This window comes from Aspergillus multicolor (genome assembly GCF_047715735.1).
Source record: "Aspergillus multicolor strain CBS 133.54 unplaced genomic scaffold BDW74scaffold_13, whole genome shotgun sequence".
In the NCBI taxonomy this organism is placed as follows: domain Eukaryota; kingdom Fungi; phylum Ascomycota; class Eurotiomycetes; order Eurotiales; family Aspergillaceae; genus Aspergillus; species Aspergillus multicolor.
The window spans coordinates 112,666-130,258 of NW_027395964.1; the positions used below are offsets into that span (position 1 = coordinate 112,666).

Sequence of the window (17,593 nt, forward strand, 5' to 3'; positions counted from 1 at the left end):
GAGGTAAAGCGCCAGATTCAAATCGCACTGAGAACGCAAGGTCAGCCCTCTGCTCCGGATCGATCAGCCTCGTTTCTACCGGACGAATCAGTTTCATCACCCCCAATGTTAGACCAATCGTTCTTACCTGCTCCAACTCCATCAGCGCCATCTTTTTCGAGTCCCTCAGCTTCGAGTATGCCAACTCGCTCATTGTCACCTACAGACCAAGCATATGACAAGAAGCGCAAAGCGAAGTCAGACCGCTCGGCCGTGACACGCTTCTGGAAACGGCTACTAAGATAGCGAACTCAGTGCGCAGAGGCGGAAGTGGGAAGCAATGGTTGTAGACTATGAATTTAGCCATAATACCGGTTATTCACAGTTCAGTAGGAGATTTATCCGGCTATCGCGCCGACTATGATACGTTAAAGCGCGACGAAGGCTACCATCTTGTTTATACTTTATTCCTACATGACGGGTCTAAACCATGTCTTATGTTGATTTTGGACGGTGCTATTCGTGTTCGCGTACCTGGTGGACATTATACACCAAAAGCTTGTACTTACATGTTCAGGTCTGCAGATTTGGCTGGGGCGATGGAGGTGCAACACGTGGCCAAGGCGCTGACGCCGTCGGGCGAACTGATTTTTGAAGGGATTGGCTGTACGGGGGATATATAACGGCACAACAAGGATAGAGAAGCATAGAAGCGAGATCTTCCTCTTCTCGAGGTGACTGTCGGGGTCCTTGACCTTTCTATACCGTAGGTCGTAGGCTCGGCCTTGTGAGCGATCGCGGGCTCCCTGCCTTAGCAGTCCAATTCCTACCACGCAGATTACTTACCTGTTGCAACTACAGCTGTCTTGCCGATATATAGCAGCGACCACCTCATACTAATCCTGTTTTGAGACTTTTATTGAAACCATTGATTTTTACTGATACTGATGCCATCGCCAGTTTGCCGGCGAGCGGAACAATACTTGCGCGGCCTGCAAGGGCTCAATTACCCGTAATAAACAACTCGCCAAGCGTAACTCGGATCATCACGCGTACTCGTGAGCAGGAGAAATAGGTAATCATAGCGTGGTAGATATAGAATTATCCTCAATAAGGGCGCCGAATAGTCATTGACCCCAAAGTACCTAGACAATACTCTTTGGCAGTCGATACGCCGGGCTGGCCGCAAAATCAGGCTCGAAAATTCCCCAAGGACTTGCAGAAAGAATTTACAATGCTGTTGTCGTTTGACGAAAAGCACGATAGAAACGGAAGTGGACGCTCAAAACTGGTACGGTACCAATTTGCCCAAAAAATACCCAGATTCAAAAGAGCTTCGGCAAGTTTAATGAGGACCATACTCTTAACGGACCAACGGTCTAAAGATCACCAAAACTGAGGTAGGAACGCTGCGCAGTGCTTCAGGAACCAACGATTCGAATTATCATATTTTCGACATCTGGCAAAAAGCGCAGATTCTGTTTCACTCTTTGTCTCGGTGTCGCTGCGAGCAGTGCCAAGCCATATTGTTTTCCGATGATTAGGCATTCCACAAGGGCTTTGGACGCCCGCTTTTGAAGTGACCCTGGGGGTTGCTTTGATATCAATGTACTCATTGCCTCTGGGATTGCTTCGCCAATCAGCCATCGGTGGGCGCTGGAATTCTCCTGGCAGAGAATCAAGCACGATGCGGAGGGTATGTTGAAGAAGCGGTCCTGGCCCCTCTCTTGAGAACGCTGCGCAAATTGAAAGATACTAGTCAGGAAGAGAAGTAATCTGGCGGAGTCGTGGTTTTCGCTGATGACGACTAGCTCGTTGGCGCATGCCTGATTTACATCACTGAACAATTCAATCTCGTGGCCGCCGCCGATATATCCTTCGTAGAATTCTGCAACTACCCTAGAGAAGTATTCGATCGGCCGTGGTTCCTCGTTCTCGAGCATGGCAAAGTGCGATGTCAAGAGTACCACCGTCCGAGCCACATTCTCTTCCCGATTATTACTCTGGATACTGGCATCAAAATCGTTTAGAAAGTCACGAACGCCGTAGTGTAAGAACTCCTCTGCGTCTCTGTTGTAGGCGATGGCGGCCCAATGCGAAAATGCTCTGGCTGTGATGGCATCTCCTTCTCTCCATCCGTGCCGAACAGCTGCGAGTTTAGCTTCCGAGCCGACAAGGACTGCAATTACCAGCAGTGCTTGAAGATCTCCAGGGGCGACCGCCCGAAACACCTGCGTCGGCAAGTCGGTCATAGCCGTCAACCCTCTAAGGTCTCTGGAAACAACCAGCTGGACGAAGAACTCACGATACGCTTCGGCCCATTGTCGCAGCTCTTCCATCTTATTCTTCCTAGCGAGCTCCTGCAGTACAGACATATTTTCCCAGCGGTCCAATGCCACAAACTTCAGATATAGTGTTACTATTCGAAGGATAGCGGGAAAGCGGAAGGAAAGGCTGAGAGTTTTCATGACCATGTTGACTTTTCGCGACGCCTGGTTGTATCGTGCGAGGAAAATCTGCTCCTGGAGCCCTAGTAGCTCTTCCACCCGCTCCTCCATGGGGTCCGAAGGCCTTCTCAGGGAAGCGACTCCTGGGGGGGTTGGCAATTCATCCACGCGCGCTCCGTGTTCAAGCAATATTTGAATGATGTCCCTCGAATTTGCCTGAATGGCTCGAATAAGTGGCGTGTCGCCATGTTCAGTCTTACTCTCAAGCCGGGCACCTCTGTCGAGCAGCACAGACACGATGTCCTTTTGCTGTCCCGTGACTGCAATATGAAGTGCTGTCAACCTGCTTCGATCTTTGACATTGACACGAGCACCATGGTCAACCAGCAATTCCACCATATCTCGATGACCTCGGTTGACGGCCCAGGAAAGCGGCGTCCGGCCGTAGTTGTCCTTCCGCGAAATGAGTTGGACATGCTCGCTGATCAACAACTTAGCCCAGGCTACATTCCCAAGGTACACAGCGAGATGCAAGAGCGTGAACGAGGGCGCGTTGCCGCCGTTTTTCTCCTGCTCCCAATAGGATTTCCACCATTCTTCTCGGATTTGAGAATTGACTCCAAAGAATGGACGTGAGAACTCGGAGGCTGCATCAATGACATTAATGGCATGATGGAAATGCACCGGCCAGTATTGACTGGCATAAGGCAAGAGGGTATCGTAGCTGGACCTCTCCTCAATCCCACTTGAAGAGTCGTAACTACGTTCAACGTGTGCTAGGCAGGTCCGCATAAGAGTCTTGTGAGTGTTCTGGCTCATGTGAAACATGCTAATCCCTTTGATGTTGACTTGGTCGCTCTGAAAGAACTCCTTCGCTGACTCATGGACCAGGTTGACTACATCCCCTTCGATCTTGACGAGTGGCCCACACAATCTAAGCCGTTTCTTGGTTATTTCAGTTGCCGTAAGGGCACCGGATGCTTTGATCCCTGTGGCCACTGTCAATTCATTCACAGTGAGGGGCCGGGCAGCGAGAACAGCCCATTGAAGAATGGGGACCAGCGTTTCCTTGTCGTCAATTTGCTGAAGCATCCGCTGATAGATCCCACCAAGGCCTTTAGGAACACGACGGATAATTTCATTGATTTTGCCCCAACTCCTGCCCTGAAGTTCATTGGCAACGAACCCAACCCATAGAAAGGTACCATCGGCGCCAGCCAACAAGGCCTTCTGGACTTGCGCAACCATTTGTTCTGGAAGTTTTTGCTCGGATGCCAATTCTGTGACTTTGGCGAAGATGTATTTCTCGACGTCATGCGAAATCTCTGCATCGGAGTCGTCCAGCTTGATTTGCTGATACTGGCCGAGTTTGGTCTCTAGAAAAGCCGGCTGGGGTCGGGAGAGAAGAATAAGCTTAAGTCGTGGCCTTGCAGGTTTCCGAGAGCTCGACAAATAATTCTCAATGGCATCGAGAAGCTGTCTGAGCGATTCATGCTCGCATTCATCCAGACCGTCCAGCACACAAACGACCTGGAAAGACCTACTCTGTTGAAGCAGGGTTAGGAAAACATTCCACAGGGAGACAAAGCTGGAAATGGTGTATTTTGTTGTTTCGGTCCCTTCGAAGGAGTTCTTGATATATTGCGCCAGGTGCGGATGGGAGTTGATCCATTGATGTATGATGCCTCTCAATATGGTCAATGCCGTGTTCCGGTTCTTATCGCGGTTACTACAAAAGTAGTAGAGAAGAACACCCTCGGCGGCGTCAACCACTGGCTGTAGCACCTCGGTAATGTAAATTGCCAGCATGGTTTTCCCTTTGCCAGGGCCCCCTGAGATCCAGAGGAGTGGTATATTGGGGTCTGCCAGCCATTCTTGATAGCGGGGATGCTGTATGAGCCATTCGCAGGTGCCGTCAGCTCTGCGGCCTTTCAGCACAATGAGGGATTTTCAGTCAACTTCGGGTCTTGTTAAGAGCAAAGCGTCGAGGATCGGTGCGGCCTCTGTGTTTATTGCCAGAGGTATCGTCTTGGAAACCTTGGGTATGAACGACAGAACCTCCTTTGCATATGCTGCTGCAGCTACTGCGGCATAGGCGTGCCAGAGCTTGGAACTGTGCGAATCTGCATAATCGCAGATTCCTCGGATAACCAAGTACTGGGCGGCATCCTTTAGGCCGGCCGCCTCCGTCTCGAAACAAAGAACGCCTTGCTGATGTGCCAACTTGTCTCGAGTCGGTCCGTGGCGCATCAGATGCTCGCCGGAGGCAATAAGTCCATAATGAACAATTGGGTCTTGTATCTCTCGTGGTTGCCGGACCAGGATCCTATCCGGGTTACAACGATTGCACCCGTTTTCTTCGGATTCAATAGATATATGACCATAATTCGGCTCAAAGAGGACATCTTGCTCTGGGCCAGGACGGGTAAAGGTGACGGGATCTTTCTGCACAATATCGGAAATGTACTGGGGAATCTGGCTTTCCTCGAAAATAGCGGCTGTCTCGGCTTTCCCCATGGCTGCGAGAAGTAATGGCGTAGGCTGATCTAACGCTCCGCCGCAAATAAAATGATTTCCCACTCGCTCCCCCTCTACGTCATACTCGACGACACCCGGCCGGTTACCTGTTGATCTGCTTACAACAATATCACCAAGACGGGTATCTTCCTTTGTGCCTGGAACTCCTCCCGCAATGCCAACCAGAAAATTGAACTGAACACATTTGAAGCTCGCGTGCAACTGCGTGGCCACGTCCGCCACCGACGTTTTACCATACACGCCGAAATTTGGATACGCAAGTACAATGTTGTGGCCTTGGAGACTCCCTAGAATATAGTTATTGTTGTCGTCTGAATCCTGGTTCGGAGGTACGTAGCCATCAATGCGATCGAGCGTCGCTTTGGCTGCCTCTACCTCTAAGGGCAATGCGCAAACCCACCCGACTAGGTAGTCGTCACGGGACGCCATACCCATCAAGAGAGCAAATCCACAACGAGAGAATCGCAGAAGTTCAGTGCCGACTATTCTTCTTTCTCCGTAGCTGCCCAGCCTGTCTGTATATGTAAGGGACGAGGTCGGCCTTCGGTTGTGGATGAGGAAGCAAGCGATCTATTTAAGGAAGGATTAAAGCAGCGAACACGTGAGGGGACTTCAATTGACTTCAGCCCCTGAACCTCCTGGGTGGAGGTCAAGGTACGGGTCGGACCGAGGCGGAAACTGTGAGAAACCTGTTTCTCCACTCGCGATTTAACTAGCGTATCGGCAAAAGACAGCTTAAAGTGGAAAAAAGGATGAAGTTATTCGCAACAAGCAAGTATCTTTTATAGATTAACACAGAGGACAGGTCATCACTTCGCGAGGATTCGTAACTAGTTAGTTATTTATCCCCTTGCACGGCTGAGTCAGCCGGGAGTCAGCGGGAGCTGACTCAGTAGACGCGAACCTGAGGCACCTGCCGGCCGGGCGGTCCTTACACTAATCCTGTTATGCTATACTCTGCGAGTGAAGCTATTTGCTGCTGCAATAGTTTTCCTGTTAACCTTCTATCTTTCCCTCCTCTTAAACATTATTGCAGCAGGCTCAGGATAACGTCACTTACTCTAAAGAAACACTAGAACACCAAAATAGCAGAATAGCAAAATAGCAAAGAAGGTCGCAAGGAGCGCATTCTGCACGAGACTTGGTTAGTTGAGAAGGTAGAAGGGTGAGGAAGATGGCAGAGGACATCCCGGCACCATTCTATTGAGAGCAACAGTAGGCCAGGTTTGTTTTCATCTTTTGCTATAGCATCTTGACTTTCTTGGTAAAGTAGCCAATGAGATAGTGTCGACATGAAAAGGGGACAAGGCAAGTGTAGGGTGAGTATAAGTATTGAAGGGTAGATATATCATTCTAAAGGATGAGTAAATCGCCTTTAAGGGTGAGCGGATCTCCTGACTCGCCCAGATCATCCTCCTAAAGCAGCAACGTCCGCATGAGGCAGGAAGGAGGCTCGTAGATTTTTTAACGGTAGATTTACCTACCTAGGTATGGTAGCAGACTCAGTTAAATGCAGATGTGTACGCACAATTACTTAGGGTTAAGGTCTCCAAGAGCTCAACATCAAACAATATAGCTAACTATGAGCCAACAAGTCCATCAATATCTACACTCTGACCTTCCAACCTGCCAGGCTTTATCCCTTTCTTAACCCACTCCAAATACCCCCCAACTCCCTCAAAAACGCCCATCTCAACGTCTCCCCCATCCCTTCTCTTTCCAGTCATTCAAAGCAGCGGGGAAATGCTCCACGCCATCGCGTACGGCGAAGTCATGCGCGATAATCACGAACCCGTTCTTGTCACAGTCTACCTCCTGTAACTTGCCAATCGTCTCCATTGCAAGCGGGAAATCGTGCCCGAATGTCGGGTCGAAGAGGGAGGCTGCGACTTCCCGCCCACAGCTCGATTAGAGGGTTTCCCATGCGCTTCCTGGGCATATCGCACTGCATTGATCTCCGTTGTGTCCATGTCCATCCACATGTAAAGGGTCTTGTACCGAGCTCGGAATAGGCAGATGCACCGACGGCCGAAATATCCCAGCGTAATGCGCGGTATCCCCGCCTAGTAGGATGAATGTGTCGCTCTTTCCATCAGGACTGACCGTGGTCCGCGCAAGGCCGCAGATATGCCCGATTGCGTGGCCCGGGCTGTCGAGGAAGTAGAAGGAGCCGTCGCCCAAGTAGTCGTAAGCTTTGAAGCGCCCGATGTGCAGGGTTTGCGGGGAGATGGGTCGAAGGGGATTTCGTGGAGAGTACGGCCGCTACATGTCGATATTTCACACTGTTAGTATGGGGTGGAATGGGCGTTGCCAGGAAGAGGAAGCGCAGAGGCACTGGAAGGCATACGTATAGTCGCTTTCGAGGATTGGCGAGTCCGGGTTCGTCGGATACCCAGGGAGCAGGGTGTCTTTGAACCCCGGTCCAACGATCAGATCTGTGCTGGGTGGGAATATCGATGGGTCGCCGATGTGGTCTCAGTGCCAGTGACTATGGCATCCAGCCATTAATCGCCATTTCCATTCTCTTTGTTTCAAAAAGTACATGCCTCCAAACGAACCTCTCACCATCATTGAGATCAACCCCATGCTCCCTCAAAACATCAACAACATTCCTCTCAACCTCAATAATGTACCCCGTCGTCGGAATATACTCCGCGATCTTCGGCGTGTAGTTCTGGTAGTCCTTGCGGATGCCGAGGTCGAAGACTAGCTTGCGGCTGGATCTGTGCTCAAGTAGAAAGGCGAATGCGGGGACGCGTTCGAAGGTGCTTAGGCCCGGGACGCTGGGTGCCATGAACCGGTGGAGGTGGCTGGGGCCGAAGTTCACTGTGTTGATGAGCTTTACGGTTATGCTGGCTCCCAGGGGGATGTCTACGAGGCGGTTGGGGGACATGGTCTCCCAGTGGATGTGTGGTTGGACACTGGTTGTGAGCTTTGGTTTAAGTGCTGAGATAGAGTGCTTGCTGTATGATAAGCAGGACATGTGCATGGCATTTCAAGAGCGCGGCTAAACTCCGGACTCGGCATTTTTGAATGCGGAGATGTACCCTAGGCTATACTGAGGCCTGATACTATGGTAGGTACCTAGGGCATACCGGTAGTAACATAATTACCGCCAAGTATACGCCAGCCGAGCCCCTAAAGGAGATAGCTGCATGAATCGCCGTCAAAGCGGGCCGGGGCTTCACCCGCTTCCCCGGATTGCTTCCCTTTAGTTATAACATTTGTGCTTTAAGGTTGGGTGCCCTCTCAAACACCCCATACTAGGTAGGTAATATAAGCCCGTATCTCCTGTTCAAGGTCTTTGTTATGGTATATATCTACCAGAGACTTCGCTATACCATACCAGGGGAGACCGACCCTACTGTCAATCCAAAATGTTCTAACTGGCTCTCGGATGTCCATATTAGGATAACCGGCGGCGCAGTAAACGTGCAGGGCTACCCCTCCCCCTGTCCGATCCCTTCCTGAATGCGGGGAAGGACTCCGGATCAACCTGGAGATGATAAGGTAGGGGGCAACGGTATGGAGTGAATTTGTCGTCTTTGGCCAGGAAGAGCCCTAGAGCCCCGCGGATTTGATTTCGGAGAATTCAGCCCCGGCCGCTTACCTTTGTGGTAGGGTATCTTACACCGATATCCTACATGTCAATCAAAGCCTCGAAATACCATACCGACAAACCTTGGAACTACAACATCAACATGGGCAGCATCGACCCCAACCAACAAGACACCCCCGGCCACGGCCCAGCAAACCCAAACCCAACCCACAACCTCGATCACGACGTCCTCATAATCGGCGCCGGCCTCAGGGAATCTACACCCTGCACCAAACGCGCCGTCTGAACCTCCGCGCAAAAGTCCTAGAAGCTGCCTCCGGGCCCGGCGGGACATGGTACTGGGATTGTTATCCGGGGCGAGATTGTACATACACGCCCCGCTGAAACCACAAAGCAAATTTGGACCTGGGTAGAAAAGCATTGCTAACTGACGAGTGATTGTAGTGACTCCGAATCCTACTCCTACGGCTACAGCTGGTCCCCCGAGGTGTTGAAAGAATGGACCTGGAGCGAGCACTTCGCGGGGCAAGCGGAGACACTACGGTACAGCGAGTTCGTTGTAAGTAAATTCGATCTAGCGCGGGATATGCAGTTCGACACGAAAGTTATCCGTGCCCAGTACCAAGAACAGTCGCGGAGCTGGATCCTAACCGACCATACCGGCAAAACATACACGTCCCGCTGGCTCGTCACCTGCATAGGGATATTGAATAACTACACGCTCCCTGATATACCGGGTGTGCATGACTTCAAGGGTGAGGCAATCCACACGGCGCGGTGGCCTCGTGAGTCTGACTCTGTAAGCTTTGAAGGCAAAAGGGTCGGTATCATCGGCACGGGCGCAACAGGGATCCAGGCAATCCAGAAAATCGTCAAGACCGCAGGGAGTCTAACCATCTTCCAGCGGACACCAAACTGGAGTGCGCCGCTGAACAACGGGCCGATTCCACGAAATGAAATGGAGGGCATCCGGTCGCGGTACGCGGAGATCTTCGCGCGGTGCAGGGCGACATACTCGTGTTTCCTGCATAGATCGAATCCAGCGTCTGTATTTGATGTTTCGGCCACAGAAAGAGAGGCGTTTTGGGAGAAGCTTAATGAAACCAGGGGGTTCGAAAAGTGGCTTTCAAATTACCGCGATGTCATCTTCACGGATAGGAAAGCGAACGAGCTCTATTCGTCGTTTATAGCAGATAAGATCCGAGCACGCGTCAAGGACCCCGCGACAGCCGAGAAACTTATTCCCAGATGCCATGGCTTTGGAACGAAGCGCGTCCCGCTGGAGTCGGGGTACTTTGAGGCGTATAACAGACCAAACGTGGAGCTCGTTGATGTCAAGGCCGATCCGATTGAAAGAGTTACGGAGAAGGGTGTGAAGACTAGGGAGAAGGAGTATGGGCTGGGCATCCTGATCTGCGCGACCGGGTTTGACGCCGTGACGGGGGCTTTTACGGCGGTGCATTTTAGGGGTATCTATGGGGTGCATCTGAAGGATAAATGGAAGGATGGACCGCGGACGTTCTTGGGGCTGTGGGTGGAGGACTTCCCTAATATGATGATGGTGATGGGGCCGCATCAGATGTTTGGGAACTTTCCACGGTCGATTGAGTATGTGGTTGAGTGGGTGAGTCGCTTCTTGCAGTTTGCTTCGCAAGCAAGGGATTACGTATGCGGAGTGTACGGGGGAGAAGGTGGAGGAGTGGACGGAGCATGTGCATGACTGTGCGAAAGGGCTGTTGGCGAACGACGTGGATAGCTGGATAACGGGGGTCAACAAGGACCTTTCGTCAAGTGGATCAGGAAGATCGCGACGGAGGACATCAGGTCCGTTATGCCGAAGAAGGCTGCGGAGGAGGCCTCTGTGCGGTACGGCGACGAGGTGCACAAGACGATCGTTTGGACCGGGGGCTGCAAGTCGTGGTATAAGCGGAATAAGGAGGGTGGCCGGGTGACGGCGCTGTTTGGGGGTTCCGCGCTACTGTTTAATCGCCTGATTTGGGAGTTGAGGCCTGAGGATTTTGAGATTGAGTATCGCAGTGCCAATCCGATCAGGTTTCTGGGGAATGGGTTTCTGGAGTATGAGATGGATCCGGAGAGTGATTTGGCGTGGTATGTTGAGATGCCGGAGCCGATGAGGGGGTCTACCTAAAGTTAGCCCTAAGACCTGAACTACCTACAGTGTATAACGCAATATCGTGTAACACTACTACTCCAGATTGCCTACCAAGATCCCATCTGGATCTCCACCTGTTCCTGCTAGATTGCGTCACGATTACCGAGTCTCGGCTCGGTTATCGTGGTGGGTCGCAGATCTGCATTTACCCACCGCAGAGGTACCCTACCATATATGTCCAGACTCTGGGCCACAGTTCGTCTCGTGGTGTTAAGTTTAAGCTACCATACTCCGGAGTATAACCTACTCTAATACTTGCATAATGTCCCCCTCCATCCCAACGACTATGCACGCCTGGCGGAAGCACAAGGGCAACCCTAAGCCGGTAAGTGCCCACTGACCTATGGTTGTCATGCCATCCATCTACAAAGAGCATACCGTAGTAACTGACAACCTACATTTGCTTCAGGTCTGGGAAGAAACTCCCGTCCCGTCTGTTTCCACTACGGGGGTTTTGGTGAAGTTGCTCGCTTCGGGAGGTAAGCACCTATATCATATCAATATGTCCTGCTAGCTAACAAGAATCATGCAGTCTGCAACAGCGACCAGGCCCTTCTTGATGTTGAAGACCGGCCGTATTTCAATGACGTTTATACACTTGTTCGTTTCGTCTACCTAACCCCGTCAATGTCCATTCACCAGAGGCACTCGTCTCGTCATTCATATCTTGTATGATATGACACCTAGCCCTAACCAGTTGACTACCAACCTAGGGCCACGAAGGCTGCGGCGAGATCGTTCAAGTCGGACCCAACGTATGCGATGAGCGGTTGAATATCGTACGTGCCTCTCCTCCTCGTCATTCTCCAAATCATGGAGTCCAGAATCTAATGCTGTTAGGGCACCCGCATCGCCCTCCTCGCCGTCCCCGGCTGTGGACAGTCAACATGCGCCGAATGCACCCGGGACCTCCCCCAGCTCTGCCCCAACGGCGTGCACCACGGTATAGGTGACGATGGATTTTTTGCGGAGTATGTGGCGGTTGATCAGCGGGCTGCTGTTGTTCTTCCTGATGGTACAACCCCACTTCTACCTTTTTCTACCTATAAAGAGACGAGAAGGGCTCACGGAAAATGCAGGTGTCGCGCCCGAAATCGGCGCCGTCGCAACAGACGCTGTAACAACCGCGTACCACGGCATCGTGCGGCGCGCAGGGGTCAAAAGTAGCGAGACAGTCTTTCTTTTTGGTCTCGGTGGGTTGGGCTTCAACGCGTTGCAGATCCTCCTCAAGCACATCAAGGCAAGGGTAATTGTATCGGACGTACGAAGTGCAAAATTAGACGCTGCAAAGGAACTCGGTATACCTGAGTCTGATATCGTCCCCGCAGACTGCGCGCAGTCAATCCCCGAGCTCGTTGAGTCCCGCGGGATCAAGGTCGACACAGTGCTTGAGTTTGTGGGCAAAGCGCAGACGTTCGCTGATGCACAGAAGATCGTCCGGCCGGGCGGGAAGATATTGTGTATTGGGACGGGAGACCAGATGAATGAGCTGGATATGAAGAAGGGAATCCGCAAGCGGTTGAGCTTTTTGTTCAGTTATGGCGGGCAGAGGGGGGACCTAGAGGATGTGCTGGATCTTATTGCCAAGGGGGTGCTGGAGCCGAGGGTGCAGACGGGGAGGTTGAGGCAGTTCCCGGAGTATCTGGCGTCTTTGAATGGGGGTGAGGTTGAGGATCGGGTTGCGCTTTTGCCTGAGTAGGCTCCAGGTCTGTATATACCTAGTAGGGCGCTCCCAGATTCCCGGATGGAGTAAATACATGATCATCAACCATTCACACACGCCCCCCTCGGCATCCCGATCCCCACCGCCGCCGTCACCCCAGCATCAACAGGGAGAACAGCGCCCGTGATCCACCGTGCATGCGGCCCAGCCAGGAAGACAACCGCCGTCGCGCAGTCCCACCCGTTTCCCTCCGTCTTTAACAGACTGCGTTTCCGGCGTGCCTCGCGGGCCTCCTCGCTCATTCCGTCCCCGGAGCTGAATTGGCATAATTGGGTAGATGGGTGAAACATCTAGCTTACGTACCCCTCCTGAGCTCTGCTAGTATGAGAAAAAACCACGGTAGATCGAGGTCCCCCGCCGGCGAGCTGACGGCTATCCTTTTTGGGATACTTGTACCCGGAGCGGGGATCGTCCCGTCCCGTCCGGGGGGTGGCTGCAGCTGCGCGCCGGTCGATTGGGTTTTCCCGCATCTTAGCCGGCCCCGGGGAACCTGTGGTGAAGTATACCTAGGTAGCTAGGTACGTACTACGTATGCGCTCAATCGAGGCAGCAGATACAGGTACCCTGATATCTTTCCCGCATTACATATCAGTAGGTTACTGTGTGCAACATGCCCACCCTTCCTCCATACACCTACACCGGCCCCGTGGACTGCGCCATCCCGCCAGATGTTAGCAAGCTCAAGGGCAAGAGCGTTACTGGAGGTATGCATTGCAGACCTTGGACGGCGAAACATACTGAATGGCTGGGATATATAAGCACCAACGGCATGGGCGAGACAACAGTCCACCAGTTCGCGGAAGCTGGGTATGCACTACCTACCATACAAGCCCTACCTAGGTGTAACAAAAGCATGAAGTCATACCACAGAACATGGTCTAATGAATTCTTGATAATAGTGCCTACGTGACGATTGCAGACTTGAACGTTGAGCGCGGCGAGCAGGTTGCTAGGGAACTTGCGCCGTACGTCTTTCCCGAACCTTTCAATGGAAGCCAATGGCATTTCCTCTTCGTGCCGTAGGGTATCATACTAAGCAAATTGAGTAGTAACGCCCAATTCATCTAATGCAACATCGCAAACTGGGACGACCAGGTGCGCGTCTTCGAAGCCGCACTCGCCAATTCCACAAGTCATGGCTGCGACATTGTCATTGCGAACGCGGGCATCAGTCGGGCGAGCGAGGATGAATTGTGGCCGTTGGGCGGTGCGTCTACCATACCCTTCTCTCTTTGGGATTACCAGTGCATGGAGCTTCTCTTTCTTTCCAAGGTACAGGCGGAATGAGGTTCAATCAAGGTTAACTGAGGTGGAGGAAACTGAACAGACATCAACTGCCCACCCCAAAAACCAGCCCTAAACATCGTCGACGTCAATCTCACAGGAACCATATACACCTGGAAACTGGCCGTCCACTACTTCCGCAAACAGCCCAACACCGATGACCGCGATCGCTGCTTTTATCATCACGGGGAGTATGGTTGCTTGGATCGATTCGCCGGTATGACGCATCCACACCCTCGCTATCTAAGGGATTTGTGGCAGCTACCTTATGGTACGGGACTACCATACCTAGGTAGGACTAAACTAAATTGGCCATGTGTAGGCAAACTGGCAATACACCTGCACAAAGTACGCCCTGCGCGGGCTGATGCGCGTTGCGCGGTGGACCTCGTGGGAGCAGGGGGTGAGGATTAATTATGTGGCGCCTTGGTACGCCATACCTAGCCATATGCTCCCTAGCACCGTCTCATACCAGGTACAAATGCTCATGGACGGATGAACCTAACTATGGTAGCTACATCAAATCCGCCATCCGCTCGGCGGCGTACGAGGCCGAGCTGGTCGCCAAGGGGGTGGAGTTTGCGCCGCCGCAGGATGTTGCGGAGTGTTTTATGCGGATTGCGTGTGATGAAACGATCAATGGTGAGGATTGGACCAGTTAGTCACAAGGTGTAGTGCTTATTATGTTTGACTAGGGCACTCGTTCATGATTACGCCGCGCTCTGTGGCGAAGGAGGGTTCCAAGGATGCCGACATGGATGACTATGATGGAAAAGAGGGAGAGCGGTATGAACACCTACGACGGACGCAGGAGGTGCAGTTGAGGATTATTGAGGATCGGTGGGTGGAGGGGTGGAGTCAGGGCAGGACGGCGGAGGGGGGATTGAAGCGCTGACCTTGTAGAATTCACCACCAAATAACCGGTTCTAAAGTGCAATTCAATGCTAGCATCAATATTATAATGCTCCTATGCTTCACGCTTCATGCTGCATCGTGTAAAGAACTCAGAAACTCCCCGTCGCCGCGCACATAACACCTCATATACGAAACATCCACGGAGATCGGCACCCCATGCCAATCCACACCACCCCTCCTCTTGCTCCCCGTCATCCCAAGCAAGAACTCAACGCAGTGATCCACATACTCGGGGTCAACAATCAGCGAGTTGAGTTCTCGTCTCCCCTCACCGAACGCCCTGAACTGCTTCTTCCACAGCATCGCGCAGTGAAGAGGTGGTCGTGCGCGGTGGTGCAGTACCGTCCTGCTGGTATGGTTCCTGTATTTTCAATGCTGAGGGTTGTGTGTGGTTGAGGTCTGCGAAGGCGTGCCAGGCATCCCCTGTGTCGTGGACCATGTACTCAGTTTTAGTGGCGGTGTCGATGCAGGCAGTCGGCATCCAGGCTTTGAAGAGCAGATCGAATTTGCAGTTTGACGAGAGCGCGGTGGTGAGGTTTTCGCCGCACCAGGTTACGGTTGAGTTGGCGAGGAGGGGGATTGGGAGTGGGGGCTGGGAGAGGGATGGAGGGGGTTTGAGTTTTTGCTTTCAGGTTTGGGGTTATAGGGCTCTTGGGAGGAGTTTCGTTGGGAAAAGGGTTGCTGACTTGGTAGGAGAAGGACAGAGCAGAAGAGAGAGGTGAAGAGGAAGACGAGGAGGTGAGAGGTTGTTGTTGAGAAAGCTCGGGCTTGAGGCTGGCCGTGTGGCTTCAGGCAGGATGGATATTGACTGCCATGATGCGGTCTCCGGAGGAACGGCTCTTCTTCTGCTTTTGCATCTTAGACTGAGTCTGGGTCCTTGGTCATGATGGCTTCAGGCTGTTGTGGTGGCTCTATCTCTTGGTCATTAAAGTCCGGGTTAGGGCTTCTTTCCAGGCTGGCTCCGAACGGGTGGGCTTGACGGGCTCATGCATGGCTTAAGAGTAATATGGTAGTTTATTGATATGGTAGTCTATTGATTGATTGGTTGAGCTGAATGTAACCATGACAGCTCATTATCAGTTCTTTGGTTGTTCTTCACCCCTTGGTGTATACTCAGGACAAAGAGTACAACCGCTCTACATCAGTGCAGTCCCTGAACCACCACTGTATTTTGGGTACCTAGGACAGATACTAACCCTATGACCCTGGCCTGATGAACACACGGGGTGCCATTCATTCATCTCATACAGAACACGAAGAGGCAACTCCAGAGCTATACCCAGAATCCACCTCTCCCTCCACCCCCTTCCCATTCCCCCTCAACCTCACCACAGCCCCAAACCGACTCTGCAGCGTCGCACCACAATTCTCCTGCCATGGCCTGTTCTCCGACGCATCCTCGATCCCAGGAAACTCCTGGACAAGCCGCACAGCAACATACCTTACCGTCTCCAGCGCAATCTGCCGTCCCGGGCAAGCCCGCTTGCCGATACTAAACGGCAGGTATGCCTCGCACTGCTTCTGCTTTATGCGTGCCGCCTCTTGGTCGGACTCAGGCCCGTCATCCTGGTCGATCCACCGCGCTGGCACAAACTCATCCGCATCCTCCCCAAATATATCTCTCCGTCGATAAAGCGGGTAATGAGGCAGCGAGATCTCCGAGCCAGCGGGGACAACGATGGGCGATAACCCGTCTGCACCACCGCCTCTTGGGAGTACAGTGTCATGCAGCGCAATGCGGTTGTTAAACGGGACGGTCGGGAATAATCGCAGCGTCTCCTTGACGCAGGCTTCGAGGTAGGGCATATTATTCAGGTCCGATGGGGTCGGGAGGGCCTCGCCACTGGGCAGCGCCAAGGTCTTCGCAATCTCGGCGCGGAGTCTGCCCAGCGCACGCGGGTGTCTCGACAGAAGATGGAACAGGTGCGTGAGGGTTTCGGCCGTTGTGCCCTCGGCCGCCATGAACATCTGCCGGAGCTGGATGTGCGCTGGGTCGAAGGGGAGGGCGTTCTTGTTGGACTTGTCCTGGTCGAGGAAGATGCCGGCGGCGCCGGTGTCAGCGTCGGCGCTTTCTTCGTCTTCGTCGTCAGTGCTAGGGGCTTCGTCTTTGCAGCCCTGCTGCTGGCGTTGCAGCTTGCCGGCTGTAATCCGGCAGTTGTCGAGGATGAAGTGGTAGACTAGCTCGATGGCCTCTTTGTTCGATGAGGACTGGAAGACCGGTAGCCTCGCCAGAGGACCGAGGACCATGACGTCCTGGGTATGCGCAAATGCAGCTGCAATGGCGGCGTTCATGCGCTGTGCGAGGGTCTGCTCCCCGACCTCCAGCTTTGGCTTCTCATCCAACTGCCTCAGGGCATCGGCACCCCAGAACACCGAGGCGGCGTTATGCAGCGTCAAGTTGTGGAACAGCGGCTGCAGATCGACGTTATCTGCATTGGACGCAATGGCGTGTAAGAGACTGCGCACATGCTCCTCGATATGCGCCCGCACATGGGCAGCCGCAAAACCCGGGCGTGTGATGCGCCGCAACCACCGCCACTCGTCCCCCTGCGCAGTGAAGATACCGTGATCGAGGGTCGTGCCGAGGACGGTGCTGCGTGTCCGCCCGAGCCCGAAGTCCTGCGAGTTCGTGACAAGGATGTGCTTGATGTTTTCTAGGTCGATGGTTGCGAAGTTGGTTGCGCCGAGGGTATGGCAGGACCAGGTGGTTCCGCTGGTGTTGAAGCGGTCCACGAGCATAGACAGGTAGGTGTTGCTGCGGAAGTTGCGGTATTCGGCGAGGAGGGTGTCGATGCCGAAGAGGAAGGAGGACCGGGGGAGAGACGGCGGTGCGAGACAGCCGTGTTGCCGGGCTAGATGGCGGCGGGTTCGGTGGTCGGCGAGGAGGCGGATCATGTGCCATGTTGCTGCGACGAGGGTGAGGATTAGAATGTAGACTGTGCTGAGGTACATGGTTAGTGATAATATGGCATGGT

General features: G+C 53.0%; 6 protein-coding genes across 6 annotated transcripts; 3 read left to right on the forward strand and 3 right to left on the reverse strand.

The window, feature by feature from the left end:
• Positions 1 to 1,400: 1,400 nt before the first annotated feature.
• Positions 1,401 to 5,393, reverse strand: BDW74DRAFT_168011 (uncharacterized protein; the record flags this gene model as incomplete). The annotated part of the gene is made up of 3 exons (XM_073726762.1): positions 1,401 to 2,650; positions 2,687 to 4,316; positions 4,386 to 5,393. The coding sequence occupies 3 exons, from the start codon at positions 5,391 to 5,393 to the stop codon at positions 1,401 to 1,403; spliced, it is 3,888 nt and encodes a 1,295-aa protein (XP_073583506.1).
• A 1,263-nt stretch (positions 5,394 to 6,656) lies between these two features.
• BDW74DRAFT_178356 (uncharacterized protein) lies at positions 6,657 to 7,857 on the reverse strand (the record flags this gene model as incomplete). The annotated part of the gene is made up of 4 exons (XM_073729180.1): positions 6,657 to 6,853; positions 6,911 to 7,226; positions 7,312 to 7,452; positions 7,507 to 7,857. 4 exons carry the CDS (start codon positions 7,855 to 7,857, stop codon positions 6,657 to 6,659), a joined length of 1,005 nt encoding a protein of 334 aa, XP_073583507.1.
• Positions 7,858 to 8,855: 998 nt separating this feature from the next.
• Positions 8,856 to 10,672, forward strand: BDW74DRAFT_178357 (flavin-containing monooxygenase; the record flags this gene model as incomplete). Its single annotated transcript, XM_073729181.1, has 3 exons — positions 8,856 to 8,887; positions 8,968 to 10,147; positions 10,280 to 10,672. 3 exons carry the CDS (start codon positions 8,856 to 8,858, stop codon positions 10,670 to 10,672), a joined length of 1,605 nt encoding a protein of 534 aa, XP_073583508.1.
• A 286-nt stretch (positions 10,673 to 10,958) lies between these two features.
• Positions 10,959 to 12,395, forward strand: BDW74DRAFT_178358 (zinc-binding dehydrogenase; the record flags this gene model as incomplete). The annotated part of the gene is made up of 6 exons (XM_073729182.1): positions 10,959 to 11,021; positions 11,106 to 11,175; positions 11,229 to 11,296; positions 11,410 to 11,475; positions 11,537 to 11,711; positions 11,776 to 12,395. The coding sequence occupies 6 exons, from the start codon at positions 10,959 to 10,961 to the stop codon at positions 12,393 to 12,395; spliced, it is 1,062 nt and encodes a 353-aa protein (XP_073583509.1).
• Positions 12,396 to 13,029: 634 nt separating this feature from the next.
• Positions 13,030 to 14,598, forward strand: BDW74DRAFT_178359 (uncharacterized protein; the record flags this gene model as incomplete). The annotated part of the gene is made up of 8 exons (XM_073729183.1): positions 13,030 to 13,226; positions 13,319 to 13,433; positions 13,515 to 13,626; positions 13,747 to 13,894; positions 13,965 to 13,974; positions 14,026 to 14,132; positions 14,218 to 14,345; positions 14,399 to 14,598. 8 exons carry the CDS (start codon positions 13,030 to 13,032, stop codon positions 14,596 to 14,598), a joined length of 1,017 nt encoding a protein of 338 aa, XP_073583510.1.
• A 288-nt stretch (positions 14,599 to 14,886) lies between these two features.
• On the reverse strand, positions 14,887 to 17,570 carry BDW74DRAFT_178360 (cytochrome P450; the record flags this gene model as incomplete). Its single annotated transcript, XM_073729184.1, has 2 exons — positions 14,887 to 15,243; positions 15,948 to 17,570. The coding sequence occupies 2 exons, from the start codon at positions 17,568 to 17,570 to the stop codon at positions 14,887 to 14,889; spliced, it is 1,980 nt and encodes a 659-aa protein (XP_073583511.1).
• Between the last annotated feature and the right edge of the window lie 23 nt (positions 17,571 to 17,593).